The following is an 18,779-nucleotide window of genomic DNA, read 5'->3' as shown; positions in this document are numbered from 1 at the left end:
GCCCGCGTCTGCGCCCCGCTGGCTGCGCAGGCTCCTTTGAGACCTAAGGGGGCGGTCTTCCGGCCGGAAGGTTGATGCGGAAGCACTCGCACGCAGCGCGCCTGCGCAGAGCCCGGCGTTTGTCGCCAGTCGCGCGGAAAGCGTCGTCAGGAGCGGACTGGCTGAGCGGACGCCTTGGCGATGGCGTCCGGGAGCGGTTCAGATGCAGCGGAGCCGGCAGAGCCGGCGGCGGCGCCCGCAGCAGCGGAGGCAGAGGAGGAGGAGGTTGACAACCCGGTGAAGAGGCGGCGGCTTCAGTGCATGGGGTTTGCGTTGGTGGCGAAATGCGACCCCACGATGGCCCACGCCTTCCTGTCCGAGAACGACTGGCAGATGGATGTAGGGTTGCGCTTCTCGCTTCCTCCCCTCTTCCCAGGTGGGCGGGGCGTGCCCTCCACCCTTGTGCCTTTGCCTTTCAGAAAGCGCTGAGCGCCTTCTTCGAACCGCCGGAGAACGACCCCGCGTGGCCACGCCAGCCTCCGACAACCTTCAGATCCGAGGCCTAGTAAGCGCCGGGGCCGCGGGCAGCTTGCTGGGGGGATGCTTGCTGGGGGGCTGCGTTGGGCGTCAGAAGACCCGACCTGGAAATAGAGACCGGCGCCCCCCGGGCTGGGACTATGAGGGAATGCTTTTCTCCGAGGGACCTCGGTCACTTCCAACGTGACTTGCTTTTTTGGGTTGGTTTGTTTGTTGTTTTGAGACCGGGTCTCACGGTGTAGCCCTGGCTGCTCTGGAACTCGCTCTGTGGACCAGGCTGGCCTCAAACTCAGATCCGCCTGTTTCTGCCTCCTTAGTGCTGGGATTAAAGGTGCTTACTATATTCAGGATGCTGAAGGAGACTTTTGAGTTTGATGTCAGCAGGTATACAATGTGAGACCCTGTCTCAAACACTTTATATTTTCTTCAGAATTGGCGTTGAATTAGCCTGGCACCAAGACCTTGGCTTCTGATGTTCTTTACTAAAAAGAACAAGATGACCGATTCTAGAGCAGGAGTAAGTGAGGTAGAGGATGAACATAGAATAATCTACAGTGCTAGAAAGTAAAGGAGTAGCCAGAGAATGTTGGAAATATTCCAGAATAACATAGGAACCAATGTAAAATCAGAGACAATGAACAATTAGAAACAGGTTGTAAGCTGCACAATAAAATATAAATCTGTATTTCATTAAGTACCAGCTGTTCATGGGACAAGTGACTATTGCAGTAGAATTCAAACTGCTAAATGGCCAAGGTTTGAGGATTTAGAAAAACCCTTTGAGAACTACCAAATAACAAGTACAATCAATGGATAGTAAAATTGGGATGAAATTTGAGTCATAAACAAGATGCTTCCATCTTCAAAAACCCACACAAAACGTCACTCATGAGAGACTAAAATGTTCCAGTTAAAGGCTATTAAAAGAGATAGCATATTGGTGTAATTTAGTTCACAGTGTGGATTGTAGAGTGTGTAGGTGAGAAAGTCTTCAGGGAAGAATGGAAGTGGTTTGGAAAAGACTAAGGTAAGTAATTGTTAATAAGAAAATGTTAGCATTTGGAGAATTTGGATGCATAGTTGGTTAGGGATTCTTTTTACTGTTGCAGACTCAAAAGTTTTGTGGGTTTTTGTTTGTTTGTTTTTTGTTTTTCGAGATAGGGTTTCCTCTGTGAAACAGCCCTGGCTGTCTTGGAACTCACTTTGTAAACCAGGCTGGCCTTGAACTCACTGAGATCCGCCTGCCTCTGTCTTTCAAGTGCTGGGATTAAAGGCATGCACCACCACCGCCCAACTTGTAGAATCAAAAGTTAACAAAGTGCCTAATGCTGACTTCTTTGAAGAAAGCCATTACTTGTGGCCCTGAGGTGAGTGGATGGTTAGTGTGCTTGTGGGACATCACATTATGAAACAAGCCAGAGTGACCAAGTATTTGAAACAACTCACTCTGTGAGAAAAGTGTTCCCTCTAAGGGCAGACACACACAAGCCAGCATGTGGAGGCAGAGGACAACTTGCAGCTCTCTCCACCATGTGGGCTCTGGAGGTAGAACTTGGGCCACCAGTCTTGGCAGCAAGCACCTTTACCCACTGAGCTCTATCTCCAGCCCAGCTTTTAGGATTCTTCAAAGAAAATTGTTCATAGGACAAGTATCCATTATCTGAAATGTTTGGGACAAAAAACTTTGAACAGAGGCAATTCAGAATATGAATTTTCTGATTAGGAATCATCAGTCTGTATTCAAACAGGGCAATGGATATAGCAAATCATTCTGAGAGGGCACAGTCTGTATATCTGTTGGAAGCCAGGGGTCAGATTTGGGTTCTTTAGGAGTAGCGCTCCTTGCTTCTTGAGACAGTCTCCCACTGGGACCATGGACTCCTCATTTAGGATAAAACAGGCCTCAGTATCTATTGGTCTCAGCCTCCCGTGGTGAGATTATAAGCATGCACAACTTCTGGTCTTTAATGAGAGTGGGGGCCAACTGAATTACCTCCATTGCCCCCCAAATACAATTTGTAATTCGTAGATAAAAAGAAAAAAAAAAACCTTTATTTTGATCTTTCCAGTGTTGATCTAACCAACGAGGATGCAAATGATACCACCACTTTAGAATCCAGTCCATCTGGACCTCCTCTAGAAGATAGCAGCGTTATCTCTTTCATTACCTGGAATATTGATGGATTAGATGGAAGCAATCTGCCAGAGAGGGCTCGAGGGGTGTGTTCCTGCCTAGCTTTGTAAGCATTGTCACTTCTGTGGTAGTGACTGTGATAAGTGTTTTAATAGTTCTACAAAGCAACAATTCAAATTTGTGTACTTGAAAATTTGACTTTAAGGTCAGCTCAGAATAATTGTATGAGACTTGAAGTGTTTTGGTCTGGGAAGGGCCTTGGGATGGATTGGAATACCAGTTTATGTTAGATGCATTCTAGAATTGTAAGCTTTGCATAGTAAGTTTTGTCCATAATTGCTGCCATGAAATGAAAATGTCCTAAAAGATCTGTTTCTGGCCTTGAGAGCTTTGTGACTAGGTAAAGTACTGAAGTTTTCTGGGGCTGTTATCACTGGACAGCTACAGCTTTTTAAGATAATCTGAAGAGGTAACATTGAATACATCTGTTGATATATATGACCATGGAAAACTCAGTGTAGTATATATAATGTTTTCTGTTTTAATTCCACTGGGGTGATGTGTAGTAGAGGTGCTGGAATTGAACTCGGCCTTATTAGGCAAGTATTCTGTCACTGAGCTACACATCCAGTCCATTTTTAATTGGTCATTATAAAACTGTGTAGTAAATAATACAGATAAAGGTCAGTATAAGCATTGAGTACTGGGTGTCCTGGAGGGTAACAGTTTTCTTATGTATTATGGAATTTTCTCTAGGTAGCTGAAAATGAATGATATGCTGATGTTTTTGTTAAATTGATCTTTTTAATTAGGTATAGTCCAGATGTGGTATTTCTACAGGAAGTTATTCCTTCATATTGTGCCTACCTAAAGAAAAGAGCAAACAGTTACAAAATCATTACAGGTAATGCTTCTCTTGCCTTCTTTCTCAGTTGCCTTTTTTCTTTGAAAAATAGATCAATAAAGGAGAAAAATCAAAGTTGGGCTCTTACAGCAAGAAAGGGCACACATAGTTTGAGAAAAATGAGCAAGGCACACGATAGTTAAAGGTTGATAGATTATTTTACAGCTTAATGTTAATAAATGGAAAAACGATTGAAATAAATATTTCTTTTTAGGAAAAAAAAGTTGTAAAATTTCAGACTTGTGTATTTTTAAGTGTGATAATCACATTGTAGTTATATTTTCTCAAAAAGTCTTTAATTCCTTTTGATTTGTTTTTTTTCTTTTCCAGTATACTTTCGGTTTGAAATTTTTCTCTCATTTTGGTTTTGCTAAATGTGTTGGAAATACAGATCACATCTTATAATTGTTATACTGAGTACTTTGGACTTTCAGTTTTACATAGCCTGTGCTTTTCAATTTTGATTCACAGTTGATTCCTGGGTGCTAAGGAGGGCGCTCTTGAGATTTGTGCCTGCTCCTCTCCTTGTTGGGTTTCTTTCACGAATCTTTTTGGGATTCTTATTTTGTACTTTGTATTCTGTATCCTATGCTTCTCCCCTTCTCCCCTCTTTTTTTTCATTTCAGTACTTTTTTTTTTTTGAGACAGGTTCTCACTGTGTAGCTCTGGCTTTCCCTTTCTCACTATGTAGATCAAGCTGGCCTTGAACTCACAGAACTCCATCTCATCTCCCTTTGCCTGTGCTCGGATTAAAGGTGTGTGCCACCACACCCAGCTGGAGCCATTTTCTGCTTGATTAGTACATGGGTAGTGGAGTAGGGTTTTTTGTTTGGTTTTGTATTTTTAATCCTACCATATTTGAAAACACCTGTATTGTAGCCTTGTAGTTAGTGGAGTGGACATAAGTTTCTAGGTCAGAAGCAGTGTTTTCTGAGTTTGGAAGCATTGATTCAGTGACTTTGGTTTCTGAGAATGGTCAGTCTGCTGCCGCTATGATTCTGCCCTTTCCCTACTCCATTCTCTGGAAGTTTGAGGACCTCAGCTTAAGCCCTGATGTTCTTTCTACCTTTTCTTCATTTATTGTACTGAATGGTTGTTGGAGGGTTTGGTTAGAGATTTGGAAGATCCCCATTTCCCCATCTTTCCTCATCTACTTTTCCTTCTTTTTTCCTACATTCCCCCTAATGCTTCTCCTCTGCCTCCTTCCTCGTCTGTCATTGTTCTTTTTCCTTTCTCTTTTGAAAGCCCCCGTAAGTTGTAAAACTCCATAAATCCTTTATTTCCATATCTTCCATAAGTTCCCATATTTAATTTCTTAGGCTACTTGTTCATGGTTTATGGCATGTACACTTTGATTTATGGATGCAGTATCATCTCTGAATACATGGCTTTGTTTTTCTGTTTTGGGTTTTAATGTCTTTGATTTGGTGAGCCACACTTATTTATTATGTGTATAGGTGTTCTGCCTGTATGTATGTATGCATGCATGCATGCATGCGTGTACGCTTGTGCACCACGTGTGCCTGGTGTCTACCGAAGGCAGAAGAGGACGTTGGATCCCCTGGAACTTGAATTACAGATGGTTGAGAGCTGCCATGCTCTTCTGGGTCCTCTAGAAGAACAGCCCAAACTCCTAACTGTTGAGCTGTCTCTTTAGCCCTTGTTATATTTCTTTGATTAAAGGAGAGGAGTTGAGAGTGAGTTTCTGAAGAGGAGAAGATTCTGGTTTTACAGTGTGCAGTATTTATGAGGATACTTTGCTTTTGAACTCTATTTTGTCCCTTCTTCCTTCTGAGAAGCTCCCTATGTTCTTGAACTTGGAGATCTGCCTCCTTCCTCCTGGTGCTAGGATTGCATGAGTACACCCCCACACCCAGCTTCATTTCCCTCCTTTTGTTCTTTTTAGTTGTGTTAGATTGGTATTTTCATGTCATCATAAACCTGGTCCTTTATGTATAGGGATTCTTGACTCTTGGTTCACATTTAAATTCCAGATCCCTGTTAAAACTTGTTAGTTTATTATCCCTGAGAAAGGCTAAGTACTGCACTTTACTAATAGAAAATAAATTTTGGTATAGCCAAATGGCTTGTTCTGTGGTGGAGAGACTTTAATCTGAGACCATTCTTTTTCCTAAAAGAGATTTCCTGAGTTGGGCATGAGGCACTCATCCGAGTACTGCAACTCATTCCCTTTTCTCTGTTGACAACAACTGAGCAGTAGGTGGTGGGGTGTATTCAGTGTTTTGGTATTGAATAGGTCATCTACAAGCTGGGTGATGGTGGCGCACGTCTTTAATCCCAGCACTTGGGAGGCAGAGGCAGGTGGATCTCTGGGAGTTTGAGGCCAGCCTGGTCTACAGAGCAAGTTCCAGGACAGACTCCAAAGTTATACAGAGAAACCCTGTCTGGGGGGGGGGGGGGGGGAGTCATCTACAAATGTGTTGGACTGCATTCGTGGCTGTCCTGGGTCTCACATGGCCTGGGGTTGCAGATTTGATAGAATTGGTAGAGCCTCTCAAACTTAATTTAAGCATAAAGTAATGACTTGGCTGTGAGGAACTGGGGAAGACATGCGGGTCATGTTTATTCTGTATCTAGACCTGAACTGGCCCTCCTCTTAGCTTTTGCTTTTGAGGTGATTTTATGTCCCAATATTACCAGACTTTGGTTGAACACATCCACCAGCTTGCTTTCTGTGTTTCCTGCTACATGCACTCAAGTGATCTCTCTGTTCTCATAAACTGTCTGCTACTTACCCACCTGCTTTCTTTTTCAGACAAACAAACAGAAATTGGAAGCTTTGATTCACTGGCCTTTTGTTCCTACTCTCTTTTTGTGAGCTTCTAGCTTTTCAGTATTCTCAATTTTTTTTTTTTTTTTTTTGGTTTTTCGAGACAGGGTTTCTCTGTGTAGCTTTGCGCCTTTCCTGGAACTCACTCTGTAGCCCAGGCTGGCCTCGAACTCACAGAGATCCGCCTGGCTCTGCCTCCCGAGTGCTGGGATTAAAGGCGTGCGCCACCACCGCCCGGCAGTATTCTTAATTTTTCACACATAACAGCTAATTATTTTTAGCACCTGTGCCCCTTTCTCCCCACCCCTCCTTCCCTTTTCTCCTCCTTTCCCTGTTCCTGCTGGGGATATAACCCAGGGCCTCACACATATTAAATAAACATTATACTAGGGAGGCTTGTCCTATCCCTATCTGATCTTAAATATCAAAATTTGTGTCTCTTGTTAGACTTTGATAAGGGACAGAAACATACACTTGGTTGACCTACTTCAAAATGGACTCTCAAAGATTTGATCCCATGTAAATAGTGTTGTTCCTTGTAGCAGTAGGGGAGCTTGTGGTAAAGTGAAGATACTTCTGACCTCCCCTAAAGACTTTTCCATAAATGTTTGAAGGTAACGAAGAAGGATATTTCACAGCCATACTGTTGAAGAAAGGAAGAGTGAAATTTAAAAATCAAGAGATTGTTCCTTTTCCAAATACCAAAATGATGAGAAACCTTCTATGTGTGAATGTAAGTTTTTAAGTTTGAGGGTTTTTTGTTTGTTTGTTTGTTTTTGAAGGAATTGTCTTTACAGATAAATTTGTTCCTTATATAGATACTCTTTTTTAGTATTTGTTTATGTGCGTCAGTTAGGACTTTTGGAACTCAGTTCTCTCCTTCTACCACAGGTTCCAGGGATCAAACTCAGGTGGTCAGGCTTTTGTGGCAGGGGCTCTTACCTGCTGAGCCATATCACTGGGACAATCCCATCATCATCCATCATCCCCGCCCCCGTTTTCTCTGTGTAGCTTTGAGACTTTCTTGGAACTCACTCTGTAGCCCAGGCTGGCCTCGAACTCACAGAGATCTGCCTGCCTCTGCCTCCTGAGTGCTGGGATTAAAGGCGTGCGCCACCACCGCTGGCTGGAACAATTCTTTCAATCCTGTTTGTATATCTGTCTGTAAGTGTGGGTCTGGAGGTCAGAGGACAACTTTGGGGAGTCAGTTTTCTCTTCCCACTGTGGTTCTATGTATTGCTGTCAGGTCATCAGTTTTGTGAAGCAAGTGATTTACCCACTGAGCCAGCTCATTGGCCCTTTACAAATACATTTTAAATAGTCTTCAAAAACTTAGATTTCCAATTAATTTCAGATACAAACAAACTTATCAAAGTTAAATTCCTAACTGATTAGATGTTTTCTTAAGAATATTGCAACATTTGGCTGAGGAGAACGTTTGTCAAGTAATTTGTTACAGCAATGAGAACAATTACCACTGCATAGCTCAAAGGATCATTAGCACTTGGGCTCAGGGTTGAGGGAAGGCCTGGTAGTGGGAGTGTGAAGCGGCTAGTCCTGTAGGTGCAGAGTTAGTTAGGAATTAGATGAAAGTGGTACTCAGCTTGCTTTCTTTTTCCCCCCTTTTTAATTCAGTGTGTGAATGAACCCTGTGGAAATGGAAACACCCATGACAGACAGACCTTTGCAAGTCACTGCAAGGGTTAACCTGTGGGTGTGAATGAGCGTTACGTTCACGTTAGTGTGACGGACACTTATTTTTCTCATTAGTGCGACACAGTACTTGACAAAAGCAACCTTAAAAGGGATTATTTTAGCTCATAGTTTGAGGATTCTGACGTCATAGTGATGAGTACGGCAGGAGCAGCTCGTCACATTGTGTCCACAGTCAGAAAGCAGAGCCATGACTGCTACTGCTCAGCTCAGTTTCCCCTTTTTGTTCAGTTTAAGACTCCTCTCACACTGATGCCCTTACTTACATTTAGGGTGGGTTTTTCTACCTTAAGTAACCTAATCGAGAATACTACTCAGACATTCCCAGAGATTACCCTGAGTATGGAAAGGTAGTGGAGTATGACAGGAGGTTGAGAAGTAGGCAGGATCCAGTTTGTGACCTTTTATAGTAGTCTTTTTACCTTGCAATAGCATTCTAGAAAGGTGTGAGCTATTGATGGCCTGGGGTTACTGGGGAAGGGGCACAGTTGAGGTACTATGTGAATAGTTCTTGCTTGCTAAATAGTTGTCATAGGTGAGGTTGGCACCTTGTGCTTCTTTTCATCTAGGATAGTGCTGACTGTGTAGTTGCAGTTGAGTAAGTAAATCCCAGTTGATTGACTAGTCTGCTGTTAGAGTCTGTTACCAGCACTGGTGGGTAGTCAGTGGCCTGTTCAATTGTAATTATCCTGTTGTAGGTGAGTTTGGGTGGAAATGAATTTTGCCTTATGACGTCCCATTTGGAGAGCACCAGAGAACATTCTGCAGAACGAATAAGTCAATTAAAAACAGTTTTTCGGAAAATGCAAGAGGCTCCAGATTCAACTACTGTTATATTTGCAGGAGATACAAATTTAAGAGATCAAGAAGTAAGTAACAGAGTTGGTTCACTGTTTGTGGAGAGGTTATTGCTGTGGAAACTAATTTGGGTTCCCTTTATCAAAAATGTGGACTCGGAAATACAAGGTAGAGAACACTTGTAGTTTTTGTATAAAAAGAGGCCTTTACCCTATTAGGGGAAATCCTACTACATGTGGTACAGACAATATAAAACAGTATATATTTTGGATAGGTAAGTATTGGAATAAAATAATAATTAGAAGAGCTTAGAAAAGATGGAAGGTATTTGTAGCATCCCTAGGTACAAGGTACAATCCTCTTTTCTGAATTGAATCCAACTTTATTTTTGTTGGTAGAACCTAGGGCCTCTTACATGCTAGGCAACACTGCTGACCTACACCTCTAGGATTTTGTTTTTATTCTGTTTTATTCTATATGTTTAGACCTTTCAGATAAAAAGTTACTAGAATTTAATTTTATATGTGTGTACATTTCAGTCAGAGCACCACTTGGGAGGTTTGGTTCTCTCCTTCCTTCATGGGGTCCTGGGGTGGAACTGAGGTCTTAAGGCGTGGCAACAGGAGCCTGTACTGGTGGAGCCATATCATTGGCCCCAGATTTTTGAGATTTTAATAATTACAAAAGAGATGCAGTCACACTAACCGTGAACAGAATATGGTGGTGTGTTATCTGAACAAAAATTTTGCTGATATGTCATGATTCATCACCTTTTTACCCCATACTCCTGACATTGCTGTGATCAGTTCTGAAGCAAAATAGTAGTTTAGTTTAGACACATGAGGAGTTTTCAGGACCTCAGAAAATTAAATACAGGATTACCATGTGATCCAGCATTTCCTACTTTGAGGAGTGAAAGCAGGACTGGAAAAGATGTGTGTACACTTGAGTTGATAGCATTGTTATGTACGAGATCCAAAATATCCGAGGAACCATTGCAGGTGAGTTAGAAATAGAGTGTATGTAAATAGGTTGGTTGCACACACTCAGGAGCCAGGCAGTGCTGTGACACAATCCTGTCAATCTACTGAAGGCCCCAGAATTGTGCACACAGATGATTTAAAGGGATTAAAGTGGTTGGGTGTATGTGCTCTGCCACACATAAAAACTTTATTTTTTTCATGCTGGAGATAGAACATGGTGTGCCTATCGTAATAGCTCATAAAAATTTATATTATATAATGTGAATGGGGAAAGAAAAACAATATTATTAGGGTTTGGTCTGGTTTTGGTTTGGTTTTCTTTTTTAGTGTGACTCCCAGGCATAGTAGTGCATGCCTTTAATCCAAGCACTTGAGAAATAGAGACAGATAGACCTCTGTGAGTTTGATGCCAGCCTGATCATAGTCATAGTCAGTTCTCAAAAAAACAAAATTTTCAGCCGGGCGGTGGTGGCGCACGCCTTTAATCCCAGCACTTGGGAGGCAGAGGCAGGTGGATCTTTGTGAGTTCGAGGCCAGCCTGGTCTACAGAGCAAGATCCAGGAAAAGGTGCAAAGCTACACAGAGAAACCCTGTCTCAAAAAACAAAAAACAAAAACAAAACAAAACAAAAAACACAAAATTTTCAAAAAATTAAATAAAAAGTTACATTATAGGTGATAATATCAAACACCTTTTAAATTGAGCAGGGGGTAGGGGGTTGTAAATATATAAACCTTACATGATATTCTTTCTCTTTTCCAGGTTACCAAATGTGGCGGTTTACCTGATAATGTTTTTGATGCCTGGGAATTTTTGGGCAAACCTAAACATTGCCAGTATACATGGGATACAAGAATAAATACTAATCTCAGGATTCCTGCTGCTTGTAAGCTTCGTTTTGATCGAATATTTTTCAGAGCAGAAGCGGGCCACCTTATTCCCCAAAGTTTAGACCTTGTCGGGTTGGAAAAACTGGACTGTGGTAGATTTCCTAGTGATCACTGGGGTCTCCTGTGCACCTTGAATGTAGTATTGTGAAAAGCTTTCCAGATTTGAGCTTTACATGTTTATAGTAGTTCTGGATTCGTGCAGATCTCAACCTTTCAGGAAAGCTAGGTTTAACACAGACGAATTAATAAACTGGATCATTAGTACAGCAAAAACAGTTACATTTTACTTTGTACCTTGTGTCCTCAGAATTAAGAACTGGTGTTTGCAGTCAAAGTGTGCTTGTGTTCAGAATATGTGGGCTTTTGCTGAAAGGACACAGCCACTCAACTTGTAACAGTGCTCATTGTCATCAAGACTTCAGGTAGTGGCCATCTTGTCTCAGGGCTAACCTTCACAGCACTATTGTTAGGCACCAAAATAATATTAAACCACTTTATTAAGAGAAAAAGCAAGTTACTGAATTCTTGAGACTGCATTGTGTCTTATGTTTTGTAAGTTCAGAAACTTAAGTGAAAAAGCCATGACCATCTGCAGTAGATGACAGATGTTGTATATCAAATTTGCACTTTGAATTTCAGTAACTTCTGATTAATGTTAGTTTTCTGATAAGTGACAAAATTAAGCTTGGTAATGATTACACCCAGCTTAAGCAACATGGGAATTTTCTTCTTAGAGAAAAATTCATGAAAATAAGTAACCTTTGGTTTTGTTACTGGTAAGATGGAAATACTTTTCAGGAAGTGAATAAAGAATACATTTTTAAAAAATGTTCTGTAAAGAAAAAAATGTACTGTAAATAAAGCGTTTTACTAATTTGTAGACTATGATTTCTCTGTCCTTGATAGGATTTTTTGTTCTACTAACATTGGGAAAACAACCTCACATGTTGCTTTTCAGTGGGAATCACCAAGAAATCTGTGTGTTTTATTCTATTAAACCCTCAGCACTTTGGAAGCTATGTCAGGAGGATTGCCATTAGTTTAAGGCTAGCCTGGGCTACAGAGTAAGACCCAGACAAAAACAAAAGCTCTAACCTTGAAAGAGCAGTGTGATGCACCTATTTTAGCAGTGTAGTAGTGGAGGAGGATGGTGCTGGCTCATTTGGTAGAATTAAGTTTTAAGGGATCACATTGTTGGTTGGTTTTTTGTTCTTTTGGGGGTCCTGCCACTCAGCTCCCAAATAAATCATACACAGAGGCTTATTCTTAATTATGAATGCCTGGCCTTAGCTTGGCTTATTTCTTGCCAGCTTTCCTTAGCTTACTATCCTGTTCTCTTACTTCTGGAACTCTTACTCTTTACTCCATGGCTTGCTGCGTAGCTGCCTCCTGGAGTCCCCCTCCTCCTCTGGCTACTCCCTTTTCTCCTTCCAGATTTCTATTTATCCTCTCTGCTTGCCAGCCCCACCTATTTCTCTCTCCTGTCTCACTATTGGCCGTTCAGCTCTGTATTAGAGCATCAGGTGTTTTAGACGAAGTAACACAGCTTCACAGAGTTAAACAAATGCAACATAAATAAAAGTAACACACTTTAAAATAATATTCTACAAGATCACAATATGAAATGGGGGATGTATTATACTATTAGACCATCAATTTGTTATGAAAACATGAAAGTTATCATTTCTGTTATGTAAGTGTCTACATAAAATGCTTTCCTTGTTTATCACTTTGGACAAAATGTCAGGAAAAGAACAATCCACTGTAGTCTTCAATGGGCAACAGTTTTCAAATGGGAAGAATTGAGAGCGTAGTAATTTGTAAGATGTTGAGATTTTTAAAATTTGAACAGAAAAGAAAAACTCTTAGTGAAATTCCAACTCACAGTTGGTAGCAGGCAAGTGCTCTGCCATTAAGCTACATCATGAGGTCAGTGGTTTAGCTGTGCCCCCCCCACCTCCCCCACCTTTGGTAAGTACAGTTTTTGCCGTCCATGTGCAGTGCAGCAATGTATTTTAACCTTGTTGAACTTGAGTTTACCCCTTCAAAATAAGATAATTCCATGCTTTTATTGTGAAAAAATTTCTAGCAAACATACAAGTGAACAATCAAAAAACTACAAATGCTTGAATCACTTTCTCTTTGAACCTGTCTGGCAGCTAATGGGAGGTCAGTGAATGTCCACCGAACACCAGACCAGAGATGTGATTGTGGTTTCACATCCCTTAGAAGGAGACTGGCATTTCCTTCAGTGTGTTCATGATGTGTGTGTAAATGAAAGACAAGCTGATTTTCTTTTTCCTTTTTTTTTCTTTCTTTTTTTTTTGGCGTGATACTCCCACTTGGTTGTTTTGGAGGGGGAAAGGAAGTTGAACGTAGCTCCTCATTTTGTAATTGTCATCTGTAGGGATGTATGGTTGACTTGTTTATCTCCATCAGTATCTGCTATTACTTCATCTTACTCCATTTCACTCCTGAATTTATTTGTCATGGTGGGGGATGGGGGTGCGGGACGGGACGGGACGGGACGGGACGGGGGCAGTTGTACACTGATGTAACCATTTCCATCTTTGTCAGACTGCCACCTGAAGTTCTTCACTGTCTGCATCATGACAGAAGATGTCTTCCGTAGCTTTGCTGTTGCCCTTTACGTACCGTTTTTTCCAGTCAGGGTTTCTCTGTGTAGCCCTGTCTGTCTAGGGCTCCCTCTAGACCACGTTGGCTTTGAGCAGCTTGAGAACTTAAATTTAAGGCGTGTACCCCTTCTCAGTTTGACACGCTCACTCCCTCCCACCCCCTAAACAGCTCATTATCTCCATTAGTGCCCATTTTCATCCGATATGGTGCTTTTAAATGTATGATTGCTCACTTTGGCAGCACGTATATTAAATGTATGATGTCTATAAGTACATGTGGAGGCCTGAGGGCAGTTTGTGGAGTCATTTCCATTTTTATGTAGATCTCAGGGATCTAACTTGGTTAAAAAAAAAAAATGCCTCGCTGAGCCATCTCACCTCCCCTTCCCCCTTAAAGTCTGACTAAGCAGCTTGGACTGGCCTAGAACTTGCTAGATGCACCAGGACAGCTTCAAACTTGGTGATCATCCTGACTGCCTCACTCTGTCTGGCTTTTTAATTTATCGTTTGAAAGAAGGTCTCAGTATGTAGCCATTCTCCTGCCTCAGCCTTTTGAGTTCTGGTATTACTAGAGTGTACTACTGCTCTTTGGTCATCTCCGTTCTGCACCTTTTAATAGGTTTGTAACTTGTCTGAGGTGTCTCCACAAAGATGCCAGTGGAGACTTACTCTTCTGGTGTGCAACTCTTGTCTTTAAGCCACGATGATGGGATGTATAAGGAATATTCTGCCCACCTTTTCTGCCCTTTCATACCAATTCCTAGATACTTTGATGTCCTTATTATAATACTAAAAATAAAGTGTTCCTCCATCCATTTCCTCTGACTCAGATTCTCACTACAAGACACATTTCGAAATGCACTCGGCATCCATTTAACCTTGCAAAGTACAGAGTTGATCTGTGACGTAGACTCAGGTTTCCATCCTTGATCTGAAAGCAGCATTCAAAACCAGGAAGATAAATTATATTGGGGCCGGGTGGGGAGTGCAAAGGGCTCGGCTGAAAAAAAGGCTTGAATAGCCAGGACTTGACTTGGAGGAGTCTGAGCTAGGCAGTTGCGTGCTGTTTCTGAAACACCTATCCATCCCAGCATTTTGGAACCATGGCCGGGAAGAGGTGGGCAGGGGGACCAGGGAAACAAACTGGTCGCTCTGCTTAGTGGAGTAGTGCGGGCTGCGGCACAGGCCATCCCTAGGGGCGTGTGTGCGCGTGCGTGTGCGTCGCCCTGGTAACCCGGGAGGCGGAAAGGCGCTGAATCACCAGCGTCTGTGCAGCCGCAGGGGTAGGCAGGTGTCGCCTGCAGGTGTGCCTCTAAGGTGTCCTGACTGGACACCAGCTTATGGGCTGTGGGGAGCACCACGGAGCCTGGAGATTGCTAGGGATGGAGGTAAGAACCGCACTCCGCCGCCGGCGTTCCTGTTTTGATTGATGGATTCTCAGCAGGGTGGAGTCAGGGAGACTTGGGTATCTAACAAACCTCAAACCCAAGAATCCGTTTCTTTAAAGTTCATTCAGTGCTATCATTTGCTAAATGCATTTCGTATCTGCTACGTGTAGCAATCAGAGGCTTTCAATCTGGAGTCCAGGTCCCCTGATTTCTAACCAGGGTCTATTTGGGGTTCTGCGTTACCTCTGCCTAGGGATGGAGGGTGTGAATGTGTTTGTGAGGCTGGGTGGTGGGGTGTTGAGTGAAGCTCCAGTGAACCAGCAGTGCCCAGCTTCAGTGTCCCCACAGCCACCTCAGGTGCAGAACCCCATCTCCCAGCCCAGTTGGCCAAGTGTCAGCAACGGAAGACAGCAAGCAGGTAGGTGATGCCAGTGAAAAGCAACCAAGAGGCGGACTTCTGAGGGTTCCTCTAGACACCTAGGAAAGCAATCCCGGAGAGCTGCATGATTTGATGGTTTCCCTGTATGGTGGAGGGGGGAGATTTGGCGATCTTTCAAATCTTTGAAATCTCATGCCTTAGACATTAGACAATTCTTCAGAATTGTGACCTTTAAATTCCGTTTAGTGCTGTTGACATGGTCCTTGCTACCATTTGCCAAATGGCATTCATTTATCTCCTCTCCTTACTGTCGCCTAAAGCTTAATGGTGTTTAAAGGCTTTCTTTCCTGCTCTTTGAATCCCCTCCAAGGAATGGCACAGATTGACCAGGAGCACAAAGCTGGAGTCGTTAGTCATCATTCTCAACACCATTTGTTCTCATAATTGGATGGAGGGAGAAAGCAGTGTGATCATATTCGTGCTCATGTTTATTGCTGGTTTTCCTGAACATTTTTGTTTGTGAGTTAAATGTTGATACTTTTTCCACTGCTTGAACAGAAAAGTTGAATATTTTTAATAATGGAAAAAAATTATAGATCACATTCTGTAAACAATACAAAAATTTTTGAAGTGGATGTGTGTATTACTTTATTCCTGAAATGCTTGGTGCCTGTGAAAATTCTTCAGTGAGACAACTAAAGTTATGCCACATGTAAATTTTTATTTTGTGCTCATGATTTTACTTATTTCTAATGCAGATGGGGCAAAGTGGATATATCAGTTCAGTTCTAAACTTAGACCTCACAGAGAAGTCTAAATTCTCTGCAATTTGAAAAAGATATAAAAAACATGTAGCAGGAACTTTTAGAACCACAGGTTAACAGGAACACCCATCACATCTTTGCTGTGTAAAATGCCAAAGCAGGGCACACATTTTATGTCAGAAAAATACAAATAATTCAACTAACACTCTCACAATTTAGAAAGCTGAAGGAGAGCGCCAGTAAATTCTAAAAGAATGCATGTGTTTAAGTTTTTTTTCCTTGACAACACCACCACCAGCAGCACCCCACCACCCTACCTGACCCCCACCAGAGAATCATTCTTTTTAAATAAATCTGTAGAAGTAGGGCTGTCTCTTTAGAGGGCTAGAGTTGCCTGACATAGATACCATGATGAGAGAGATGGCCTGCTTAGGGTTGTGGTTCAGCTGTTAGTGGCAACCTGAAATTAGGGAAACTACCCTCTAAGCCCGAGGCTCCTCATCTGTAAAATACAGAAAATAGTAAGACCTACTCAGAGGAATTCCTGTAAGAATTAAAACAAGGCTAGAGAATCTCCCACGCTGGGCTGCAAGGACTGCTCAAACCCAGGTGTTGCGGGCCAGCTTGGAAACATAGAGGTGACACTGGTTTGTTGTTGTTGTTTTTAGTCAACATTTTAATTTTCTGTGTGTGTGTATGTCTGCCATACAGAGAATTTGAACTCCTGGAGCTAGGATTCAAGGCAGTTGTGAACACTCTGACACAGGGACTAGGATCTGAACATAGGAGTCTATTTACAAAATTAGCAAGATGAGATAATATGTACACAGATGCTTTTTATTTATTTATTTTTCTATTATCAGCTTGATACAGTATAAATTCTTATCCTAATAGTGAAATGTTTCATTGAGGCTTGCCCAGTAATTGATTAAACCCAAAACTTACTATAAGCCACAGTCATCCTAGGGTCCCCCCTGCTAGGTAGCCTCCCTGGTTCTGTGGGTTGCAGTCTGATTGTTCTTTGCTTTATATCTAGTATCCACTTATGAGTGAGTATATACCATGTTCATCCTTCTGGGTTTGGGTTACCTCACTCAGGATGATATTTTCTAGTTCCATCCATTTTGCCTGCAAATTTCATGCTGTCATTGTTTTTCTCTGCTGAGTAGTACTCCATTGTGTATATGTACTATGTTTTCTTTTTTTTTTTTTTTTTTTTTTTTTTTTGGTTTTTCGAGACAGGGTTTCTCTGTGTAGCTTTGCGCCTTTCCTGGGACTCACTTGGTAGCCCAGGCTGGCCTCGAACTCACAGAGATCCGCCTGGCTCTGCCTCCCGAGTGCTGGGATTAAAGGCGTGCGCCACCACCGCCCGGCTATGTACTATGTTTTCTTAATCCATTCTTCAGTTGACGGGCATCTAGGTTGTTTCCAGATTCTGGCTATTACAAATAGTGCTGCTATGAACATAGTTGAGCATGTATCTTTGTGGTATGACTGAGCATTCCTTGGGTATATGCCCAAGAGCCCAAGAGTGGTATGGCTGGGTCTTGAGGTAGATCGATTCCCAATTTTCTGAGAAACTGCCATACTGATTTCCACAGTGGTTGTACAAGTTTGCATTCCCACCAACAGTGAAGGAGTGTTCCCTTTGCTCCGCATCCTCTCCAACATTGACTGTTTTTGATCATAGCCATTCTGACAGGTGTAAGGTGGTCTCTCAGAGTCATTTTGATTTGCATTTCCCTGATGATTAAGGATGGTGAGCATTTCTTTAAATGTCTTTCAGCCACAAATGCTATTGTTTTTAGGAACCGCCCCCCTTTGAGACAGTTTATCTGTGTAGCTTTGTCTATTCTGAAACTTGTTCTGTAGACCAGGATGACCTTAAACTCAGAGATCCGCCTGCTTTGAGTGTTGGGATTAAAGGCCTGAGCCGCCATACCACACCCAGTTTAATCTCTGCATTCAGGTAGGATGATCACTCTATCAAATTCAAGGCCAGTTTGGACTATTTGAGATCCTGTCTCAAAAAGAAAGAAACAAGAAAACTAAATAAATAAGTTCTATTTTTAAAGATTTAAGAAATGTATTTATGTGACTGTATGTATATTACATGCATCTGGGAACCCACAGAGGCCAGAAGAGAGTGCTGGATCCTTTGGAGGTGGAGTTACAGGCGGTTGTGAGCTGCCTCTTATGAGTGCCAGGAACCAAACTTGAGTTCTCTGGAAGAGCAGCAAATCCTCTTAGCCACTGAGCCACCTCTCCAGTCCAATAAAAGTTATTTTTGAAATAAAAAGTGTTCAGGAAAAAAATTTATTTCTTCAAAATAATATGTCACTAAAGGTAGAATTATTTTAATATGGCTAATAGTTTTTCTGATGTATAAAGTCAAGTTTCATTAGAAACATCAGAAAGTTCATACATCTTTCCTTGTAATATCTTTATAAAAACAATAACAGATAAAATCTAAATGCATGCCAATTTAATGCCCAGTTAATTACATTTAATACTCTAAGAAAGGAGAGTTGCTTCAGCAGGCATGAAATAACTGGTGGGTTATTGTTCTATTTCCTTTAAAAATCTATTTTACAAGACAGCCAAGACGACATAGACCCTGTATCAAAAAAAAAAAAAAAACACATAACACAAATCCCATCCATTAGAGCTCAGCCCTTATTATCACACTTCTTCAAATGAGTGTAAGTTTCAAATTCACAGTGTAGCACCTGTTAGAATATCTTAGACTGGGGACATTTTATTTTCTGCCAATTCTCAGAAGCTGTTGACCCTTGTATTACATTTTTTTCATCAACTTTGTTGAAGTATAGTTGACTAATACAAATTGAGCTGAGCATTATTGATACATGTCTGTAATTCTGG

General features: G+C 41.8%; 2 protein-coding genes across 6 annotated transcripts in view; both read left to right on the top strand.

The window, feature by feature from the left end:
- The first annotated feature begins 105 nt into the window (after window positions 1-105).
- On the top strand, window positions 106-11,609 carry Tdp2 (tyrosyl-DNA phosphodiesterase 2). Its single transcript, XM_052728341.1, has 7 exons — window positions 106-378; window positions 459-544; window positions 2,586-2,756; window positions 3,463-3,554; window positions 6,960-7,078; window positions 8,757-8,927; window positions 10,602-11,609. The coding sequence occupies exons 1-7, from the start codon at window positions 181-183 to the stop codon at window positions 10,875-10,877; spliced, it is 1,113 nt and encodes a 370-aa protein (XP_052584301.1). The 5' UTR covers window positions 106-180; the 3' UTR covers window positions 10,878-11,609.
- Window positions 11,610-14,581: 2,972 nt separating this feature from the next.
- Kiaa0319 (KIAA0319 ortholog) overlaps window positions 14,582-18,779 on the top strand; it is a 72,499-nt gene continuing 68,301 nt past the window's right edge. For 3 of the 5 annotated variants that reach the window (XR_008215758.1, XM_052728326.1, XM_052728328.1), the window contains exon 1: window positions 14,585-14,753. The gene's annotated coding sequence lies outside the window, so the exon portion shown is untranslated. Of the gene's footprint in view, window positions 14,754-15,101; window positions 15,172-18,779 lie in introns of all 5 variants that reach the window. The other 2 variants (XM_052728327.1, XM_052728329.1) reach the window with 2 other exon arrangements.

This window comes from Peromyscus californicus, unplaced genomic scaffold (assembly GCF_007827085.1).
Source record: "Peromyscus californicus insignis strain IS unplaced genomic scaffold, ASM782708v3 Scaffold_8__1_contigs__length_139910024, whole genome shotgun sequence".
Taxonomy (NCBI): Eukaryota; Metazoa; Chordata; class Mammalia; order Rodentia; family Cricetidae; genus Peromyscus; species Peromyscus californicus.
The sequence above is the reverse complement of the archived record's forward strand: the minus strand, read 5'-3'. Positions and strand labels throughout refer to the sequence as shown.

Bases quoted from the DNA above. Each gene is read 5' to 3' on its own strand.
- Tdp2 (XM_052728341.1), top strand. From the start codon at position 181: ATGGCGTCCGGGAGCGGTTCAGATGCAGCGGAGCCGGCAGAGCCGGCG. The intron at 545-2,585 runs GTAAGCGCCGGG...TGATCTTTCCAG, and splicing joins ACCTTCAGATCCGAGGCCTA to TGTTGATCTAACCAACGAGG. The intron at 3,555-6,959 runs GTAATGCTTCTC...AAATGTTTGAAG, and splicing joins CAGTTACAAAATCATTACAG to GTAACGAAGAAGGATATTTC.